Raw genomic sequence first — 9,857 nt, forward strand, 5'->3', positions numbered from 1 at the left:
TTATCTAACAAACAAGATCAAGTTTGTAATATATCTAAAGATTCCGCAATGGGTGAACTAATACAAAGATGTCAGTTAATTTTCTCGAACGAATGTACCATAGTCCACAAAAATGTTTTTGAGGTGTTGGCAGAACATTACGAGACATTAGAAATTGCAATTCCATGATGGGAAATGTCACAGTATTATTGCCAGAAGACTTCCGACAAACACGACCGGTTGTTCCAAGAGGAACACAAGTGGATGAGCTCAATGCTTCAATAAAGTCTCCTGTATTATGGCATCATTTAACTTTCAACAAATATGAGATCGAGGCTTTCAAGACATCAATCAACTGAACTATTTTCATGTAATAAACAAACGGAACTTCATGTATAAAAATGATCTTTTTTCTATTTCAGTTATTACATGTTTCTCTTATAAAAATATATCATTACCATTACTGTATATATAAATAAAATAACACACACAACTCACTTATTATTGTCATATCATAAACAAACACAAGTTCACGTATGATATTGATCTTTCTTCTACTTCAATTATTACATGGCTTTCCCTTCAAAAATACATACACACAGGAGGAGGAGTAAATTATACATATAATAATACTTTCAATGTGACTCCCGATAAACGGGTTTTACTGCTAGTATATATATAATATTAGGGAGTAAATCCAAACTTACAGGGAAAAATTAGATTTAGGATTAAATCTAATTTTATAGTATAAATATATATATTATATTAAATTAGAGATAAAACCACTATTAGGCAAATCAAACAGTGAAAATCATAAACCAATACATAGAAATAAAATTAATTGATAAAAAATATATAAAATATAAAATTCAAAATTAAAATATTTAAATTAAAGTTAAAATTTTTTAAATTATTTAAATTAATAATTTAAACTTATAAATTTTAAATATATATATATTGTTATTATTATTATTTATTTATTTATTATTTATTTATTTATTTATTTTTAATTATTATATAACTATCAAAAAGTATTAAAAGTTTAATATAAGATAAAGAGTAAATATATATATATATATATATATATATATACATCGACAGACAGTCATACAGATATATGCCTTTTACCTTTTACTTGTCCCCCACCACCGTTTAACAACCGGTGTTAGCGTGTTTGCGTCCCCGTAACTTAGCGGTTCGGCAAAGAGACCGAAAGAATAAGTACCAGGCTTTAAAAAAAAGTACTAGGGTCGATTCATTCGACTAAAAATTCTTCAAGGTAGTGCCCCAGCATGGCCACAGTCACACGACTATACCCTGCGTATCCTACTCCTATTTCTATTAATAGTAAATGCTTGCGTAAAAGTAAAAATTTAATCATGACACAAAAACTCTCTCTCTCTCTCCCTCTCTCTCTCTCTCTCTCCCTCTCCCTCTCTCTCTCTCTCTCTCTCTCTCTCTCTCTCTCTCTCTCTCTCTCTCTCTCTCTAATAGTCATCAACTAACTGCTCGAATGTTCACGAATACATGAAATTGAGATTTTATTAAGAAAAAAACCCGAGACCCAGCCATTTCAGTGATCCACTTGTGAGCCACGGTCATTATTTTTTGTTGTTTGGATGCAATTTGATTGAATATGTTCTGTCATTATTGTCTACAATAATTATCATTTCCAACAGAGCCCCCAGAACTCGTCTGAAGGACTTCTTTGCCTTTTCGATTATAGTACTTTTAACTGTTAGTTTAATTTATCAATACGAAAAGGATAAAGTGAAAAAAAGAAATCTAACCCGATTGAATTTGAACTCTGAACGTGAAGGGACGTAGCTAAATACCGCGATGGATTTTGAAAAAATATTTCTAAATTGGTAAAAAAAAAAAAATTGATAGTGAAAAAGTTTAGATCATTAAATCGACTCGAAGTGTATTGTTGGAATTATTTTATCGATATCGATCCCAAAAGAGAAGAATGATAAAGTCGATCCAGATGGTATTTGAACTCAGAATGTCGAATGACGTAACTATAGTAATACGATGATAGTACGTGGGTTCATTGAAAACTGTAGAAATGTCCAGTTGCACAAACAAAGCGTTCTTAACTGTCCTTTTTTCTCAACAGGCCATTTACCTTCTCGCCAATGGTCTCAATGAGCCATTTTGTAATCACCTCAAACATCACACACACACACACTTACCTACGTCTGTCTATTTATATGATATGATATAATCACAGGAAAGCTTAGAAGGCTGTCAGCGTCGTCCGACAAGAATCAAATGTGCACAAAACAAAAATCAGGGTTATGTAATTTTACTGTGCACAATGTAGGAAAGATAAATTTAGTTGATTTACCTCAGTTTAGCAATTAAGAAAAAATCTATAATCCATGGTTATTGCTACCTTAGGAAATGCCACGTGTGTTTGTTTCTCTATCTGGCATTAAAACATTTTCAGGGAGGTAATTCTTGCAAATCTTCACTGGCTACATTTTATTTTTCCTTATTTTTAATAAATGAATGAATGTGAAATCAGACAAAAGATTGATTAGAAAAAAAGAAAAGAATACTATTAATGTTTCACTTAGGTTTTTTTTTAATATTACTTCCCACAAAAATAGCAAAAATCCAGTGTAAAGTCAGGACAAAAATCAATGTTTTTATCTAAAGGAGAAAAAAAAAATTATGAAAATAATTTCTTCCATGTAAAAGGTGAGATATTCTAGATTTAATTGGTTTCAGTAAATCACTGGAAGAGTTTTTTAATCGCCCAGGTACGGTAGAAAAATTTACCACCACAATTGCGTGCGAAATCAAAGCGTAAAATGACATCTAAGAACCACAAGGGATTCAATTACTGCTTACCCGCAATTCGGCCCTTATCGAACGTACTATGATCACCGTTTCCTAACTCTGTCAACAGTTTTGCTGGAAAGAGATGGGGTCTTTATATATATATATAAACTTTTTGGCTGCTATTTCTAAAAATTTCAGTATGTGGCAAAGTAAATTATTTTACTGAGCCCTAATTACATAACGTAATATTTTGAATAAGCCTTGAATGGTCCTTTTACATACTGAACACTACTTGGTGAAATTAATTAATAATCAATTGATTTCACCCTTAATTATTGATATATATATATAATATATATATATATATATATATATATATATATATATATATATATATATGATAAAAAAAAAAGCACCTAAGACTTAATAAAAAAAAGACCCACTGTACCACGGACTATATTATTCTAAGTCGCCATCCAGTTTTAAAACGGTAGTGTGACTTAAGGAAGGTTTGGCTATTTTTACTCTGTAGAGTGATCAAATAAAGAAAGGTTCTCTCACATCGCCTGAGATTCTACTAAAATGAAATCGACTTCATTTTTAGCATTGAGTACTTTAGTGTAAACATGAGAGTGTTTACAACGTTATTTTTATGAAAACTGGCCGTTTACATTGTTATACCTATGTTACCTTGACATACAATACTATCAGTAGTGGGGATCATGATAGCAATAATAATAATAACACAAATAATTCTGATGGAGATAAACAAAACAAAATTGTCTTCTTTCCTCCCCAACATTGTTTATTATGGTTAAAAACAATCCAACAAATCACTTTGATTTGGTTTTTATCCAATCGTCGTCCGCCAAAGAGGTCATGTGACCGACTACGTCATCACCATCACCACCATCGTCATCAGCAATCTATTGAAGAAGAAGAAGAAGAAGAAGAAGAAGCTTTAGACTCGGAAAACATCAACAAAGTGTCGTGACTCGGTGGACTTGTCCTTCCTGCTTCTTCTCGCAAAGCAGATTTGTTTGATACTGCGACTGTGATTATCGTCGTTTATCTTGTAAGTCATTAATAATATTAGCAACGTGATCGTTAATTGCCGTTTGGGAAGCCAAGTTGCGGCTGAAGCAACGAGATTTCAGAGAGAAAGACGAACCGCGGCTGACATAGACATCTTCTCTCTCTAACAATTTCACATTTATTTCATTATTTCGCTGATTTCTTTAAAGAAAAAAACAGCTGAAGAAAAATTCAGGTGGAAAATATAAAAACGGAGCAAAAAAAAAAATTACGCAATTAAATTGAGAAGAGGTTTTAATTAACGAAATTGATTTAAAACTTGTCAACAAAAAAGTGAGAAACGAAAAATCCAGAAAAGTGGAAAAAGAAGAAGCAAGAAATAATCAACAACTGCGAAAGAAGCGAAAAGAATCGCCACGATGGCAGATAATCAGTTTTCTGAATTGGATGACGATTTAACCGGTAAGTGGAATAGGGTTTGTCTCCATTCCTTTAAAATAGGATAAATTAAGGTCTGAGCCATTTTCCCGCCACCCCAGATCCTTATTTATGAATGATGCAAGGTTCGGTGGTTTATTAGCAAAACAAGACGGGGGATAGAAAAAAAAAAGGCTATGAACAGTATTGTTGATGATGGGTCTTCTTCGTTGACAGACAGACAGACATTAATGTTTTCATGTTTTAAGGAAGGAAACAAAAAACATGGGTCAGTCACCAGGGAGAAACATAGGAAAGAAAAGCTGTTACTTCGAATAACAAAAAACAAATCGAGATGAACCACTGTTGGGGTCGATCTCCGAAAAACAGCGACAAAATCGCTTTCAGATCCTACCCTAACGTCTTTAAAAAAGGGGACGGGTAGATACGGGTGGATAATGTTAATTCCTAGTCACACAATGTTGAACGAATTACGACGCGAGAGTCGAGGCTGGTGTGTCAGCATGATCAGGACATATACATATATATATATATATCAACAAGAATAAAAGACATGTTTATTGTTTAAAACTATAATTTTTACCACCTAAACTAATTACATTGTTTCAGTTAATTCAAATTCTTTCCTTCTTTTTATATATATATATAATATATATATATATATAATATATATATATATATATAATATATATGTGTGTGTGTGTGTGTGTGTGTTGTTTATTTATTTCATTGATATGTCTGTTTAATTCGTTCAGTCTTTGCTGCTACAGCTGTGTTGTTGTTGTCATTATTTCAGTTATGTGTGTTTTCTGTCTTTATTTCTTGCCAGTCAATGTCTATATCATCATTTGTTTTTGTTGTTTAACCCCGAGACAGCCCTGATCGAGCAAACCTATAATGATAGACACTCTTGCCGTAACTACCCTCTCTCTCTCTCTCTCTCTCTCTCTCTCTCTCTCTCTCTCTCTCTTTTTTTTTTTTTTTTTTCCTTTTGTTACAAGAATATTGTTATCCAATATTGTTTTTAAGGCGCGATAGAATCTGGTTGAGGGAGTTTGGCTGCATTTCAAACAGATCCAACTACATTCGCTCGATCTGCAACAAATAACAGCCAAAACTCAAATCCCACCCTGCCTACCCTCCACTAGAAATGATGCAATGGATTATGTAGTCCCAGACGCATCCTGTCTAAATGGGTTGTCAAGGCTAGAGCGCCTTTCATTGCACATCTGCTTGTGTCTTTACAATTTTATTGTTTTTTCGGTATCAGTGTGGAGCAGAACAACAGCCACGGATGCTCTTCACCTCGGATACTCTTCTGTTTATTATTATCGTTGCCAGACATCGATGAGGTTCTGCTGTTGTTTCTCCTCAACAATGGTTCTTATTAATAATTAGCAACAAAGATAAACACACCGAATCGATGCAATCGATTAATCTTCCTCACTAAATTATTATTATTATTATTATTATTAAAACTGTTATGTATGTATGTAGATAAATAGGTTGGTATAGGTATATATATTGTGTGTGTATATATATATATATATATATATATATATATAATATATATATACATATACATATACCTACCTACATAATGCATATATATGTATGTATATGTGTGTGTGTGTATATATATATATATATATATATATGTGTGTGTGTGTGTGTGTGTGTGTATATATATACACACACATACAGACAGACAGTAGATTATGTGAAATGTAACGAGCAAGGCTGATACCACCAGCTCTCCCCCTCTCTCTTTCTCTCTCTCTCTCTTTCACACACACACACTCTGTGGTGTGTGTGTGTGTTACATACGAGCAGTGTCAATGTGTCAGTTTTTCCACCCGCTTATTAATCACCCTCATTGAAAAAGGTGACAGAAAGCTCGAAGAGTAATAAAATTCTATAAAGAAAACCATTCGAAAGCTGAATAACTTTAATGTTGATAGATTACAACGAACAACAGTTACTATGGCTGTTACTATGGCACAGATTATTCTAGAAATAAATGTCATAAATCTTGAAAGAAGAAAAGAGAAAACACAAGTTTGATGGGTTTGTTTTTACGCACACCGAATAGAAAATATAATCTTTCATTGTCAAAGTTGTTGTCTGTGTTGTTTAGCCCTCGGCCAGTCCTGATCGAATAGCGCTATGATGATCAAAGACGTTTCAGTCGTGACCGTCACCTATGTTTTCCTTTGTGCATGCAACCCAACACCGAATTCCATTGTTAAAGTGTCAAATATCTTAAAACCTCTCTCGACTCCTCTCCTTTCGTGCCAGCCATGTTGCAGTCATTTCAGCTAAACTACATCCAGGCATACATGCTATAATACTAATAATACATAAGCTAGCCTCTCTTCTTTAAAAAAAAAAAAAAGCAGATTATATTCTTGTCCAGCAGTTCTGGTTGTTTCATTAAAATTTCCTGATGGCCAAATTGTCACTGCTAACTTGCTTTCTCTCATGCAATTCTTCTATTGCGTATCCTAGAAATTGGTTGCTGCTGTTGTTAACTATGCAATGTACAACCGCCTTTCTACCCCATGGGTGGAGCCTCCTTAATACATTTATATATGGTATGATGGTTCACTTAAATAGGTTTGCACTCGTATCTTGTATACTTGTATGTTTACGTATGTCTCCTGCAACTACACCTATCCTTCCTCGCCTCTAGTATAATAAATAATTGAGGCAGATTTCACCAGAAATGTCTGGATATCCGTAGCTGTTCACTTCATTGTATTCGCAATTAAATTAATATTTTGTTGCAACAAAACATAAACAGACAAATGCATTTCTCTCTCTCTCTCTCTCCTTCTTTCTTTCTATCGCATTTGTGTTTAATTTTCATAAACACAATTGATTTTCCAGTCAGTATTCACCATAAACAAGTCCACATTAATGTTTGTTTATCTCAAATGCGTTTCCTTCTTCTTCTCCAGTCCTTGTCTGCCCCATTTTCTGTAGACATATTGATTCCTAACTTTGGCACAAGACCACGCCTTTTTATGAGCGTATTTCTAAGAGTACATCTGACTTTTTGTTTTAATTGTCGAAATAGCCTCAACATTCAACTTGATAATAATTATTACAATCTACGTATATTTTTATACAAACTGACCACATATTTAAACAGTAAAAAAAACCTAAATGTGTTACCTTCTTTTATCTTCCATAAAATAATGGAATTTCTGTCCAAGATTTAAATTTCGATTTCAACACTTTAAATCTCTAATAGACTCATTCGGGCAGGTTGGTGTTGCACCAATCCGAAAATTAGGGAGTCAACAAGCTGAAAATACTCCTAGATGAAACCTGCTCTCCTCGGTTAAGACAACAGGCGAGGAATTATAGAACTGCAGCAAACAGAAGTAAACAAGAAGACGACAACAAACCGACACCCCCAGAACTCGTCTGGAGGACTTCTTTGCCTTATTGAACCTGGAAAGATGAACAGCAGAGCCAGTCTTTCCCGGGTTTTGAAATCGCCACGTAAAGAACCGTCTAGAAACTGCAAATCATATTTTGTCCGACATTCTAGAGTTTAATATATAAAAATATGGACCATTACAAATGCGTGTGTATAGATATGTGTGTGTATGTATACACACAGACACACAGACACACAGGTACGTTTACAAACAGGAGACAGATTGTAAATACGTAAAATGTAAAATAGCCTATAATTATTGAGGTGTGTAGAGAGAGAGAAAAGCCTACATTTCCATGTGTTTACTTTCTACAGCGAAATCGTTACAAACTGATTACCACAACAAATTTACCTGTTTACACACACACACACACACACACACTCACACACATTTATAACTCGCCTGTATTATTTTAGGATTTGTTGACTAATTCTTTTCTTCTTTTGTTGTTTTATTAATAAACCTAATCTAATCTTTGTTATTACGTTTTCCTGTTGTTTATGAGGCTATCTCTCAGTAAACAACATATTTCTTGTCTCAGCCAAAAGGTGTATTATTTGTTGAGCCCCGAAGCGCTGCAACAATTGCCCTACTTGAAAAACTACTGTTGTTATTATCGCCTGTACTAGCATCGATTAGTGTTGTTGTGGTTTTACTTCCTCCCCTTGTTTTTATTTTTTACATAAGTCTCCATATTTTAACGCATCCCTTTTAGTTTGGACAGTAAAATGTGTTTAGAGAGAATTTTAACTGCTATTTCTAGCAACGTCGAACTTATCTTCCTCTATGGTTCATATAACATCAGCTTTAACTGGGTTCCACTGGATTAGTTTCGACTTATATATTTGTACACAAATACATACACTGACATATGTTTGTATGAGTATAAAAGAAATTAGGCACATTTTAAAATTGCAATTCTAAATTTATCTAAATCCACCTAATTAGGGTTTCTTCAGTTCCTACGTATCGTGTGTGTGTGTGTGTGTGTGTGTGTGTGTGTTATAATTCTTTAAAGAAAAGAATATATTTATATTTTATTTATATTAAACTACCTGATTGTTCTGGAAATATGTGCAGCAAACAAGGCAATGAAGGAACCTCTCCGCATTTGGTCGACCAACTAGAAATAGCAGTCAAATCACACCCTACCTTCTGAGAATCCCCCCTTTTTTTTTTCTTAAGATACATTAAATATATATATATATATATATAAAACAGACTGGTTAAAACTAGATCGGCTTTGATAGAATTTCTGTACATCAACAACAACAACATGATTTAGTATGTTGCCGTGCCCTGCATGGGTGGTAGACTTACTGCATCGTGCAGTTGAACAGAGGCATGTGCAGCCTTCCTCGAGAAGCAGGCTGCATGAGACGTGGGGGTCATCATTAGGCGGGCTGTACTACTAAAAAAATTCAAGGTAGTTTTTCGTTGGCTGTGCCATTAAGAGAGTTCCGCGGGCCGCAGTTTACCCATGTCTGATATAACACCATCCACCTGGCCTTTGACAGCCTTTAACGGAATCCACTCTATTGCAAAAGAGTTCGGGTTAGGTCTTCTTCCATTTGAGGATGCCTAACCATCCACCCACCCCCCGACTAAAAGGTAAATTAATTCTTTAAAATATCCACCCTGAGGCAGGAGTCTACGAAAACCTCGAGAAAGAAATGCTTAGCGAACAGCCTGGCCGAAAAAAAGTAGCAATCAATATGTGTTTGTATAAATATATACATATCATATATATTATATTATATATATTATATTATATTATATTATATATATTATATTATATTATATTATATATATTATATTATATATATATATTATATTATATTATATATATTATATTATATATATATATGTGTGTGCCTCGAACTGCTTCCTGCTTCTGTCTTCAGTTTGTATGCAGATTGCGAGTAACATATTTCTATTCCACTCTTCTCTCACTCCAAGTCTGTCCCATTCTGCCTCCCGACACGCAACACGCCTCAATGTTTTTGTTTACATCTTGGTTCTATAGAAATTGATTGATATCTCTGCTGGCTTTTTTAGCTATATATTTTTCAGATTTTTTTTGGGGGGGGGTTGCGTTTTAACTCTTCCTTGACATGTATTACATACATACATACATACATACATACACACACACATACATACATA

General features: G+C 33.8%; 1 protein-coding gene across 1 annotated transcript in view; it reads left to right on the top strand.

Moving 5' to 3' along the window:
- The first annotated feature begins 3,688 nt into the window (after positions 1-3,688).
- LOC115230863 (BCL2/adenovirus E1B 19 kDa protein-interacting protein 3) overlaps positions 3,689-9,857 on the top strand; it is a 105,074-nt gene continuing 98,905 nt past the window's right edge. The window contains exon 1 of the mRNA XM_029800982.2: positions 3,689-4,266. Within this exon, the coding sequence (XP_029656842.1) occupies positions 4,224-4,266 (43 nt within the window). The 5' untranslated portion in view covers positions 3,689-4,223. The remainder of the gene's footprint in view (positions 4,267-9,857) is intronic.

The sequence above is a fragment of the Octopus sinensis genome, linkage group LG2, assembly GCF_006345805.1.
Source record: "Octopus sinensis linkage group LG2, ASM634580v1, whole genome shotgun sequence".
NCBI classification, from domain to species: Eukaryota; Metazoa; Mollusca; class Cephalopoda; order Octopoda; family Octopodidae; genus Octopus; species Octopus sinensis.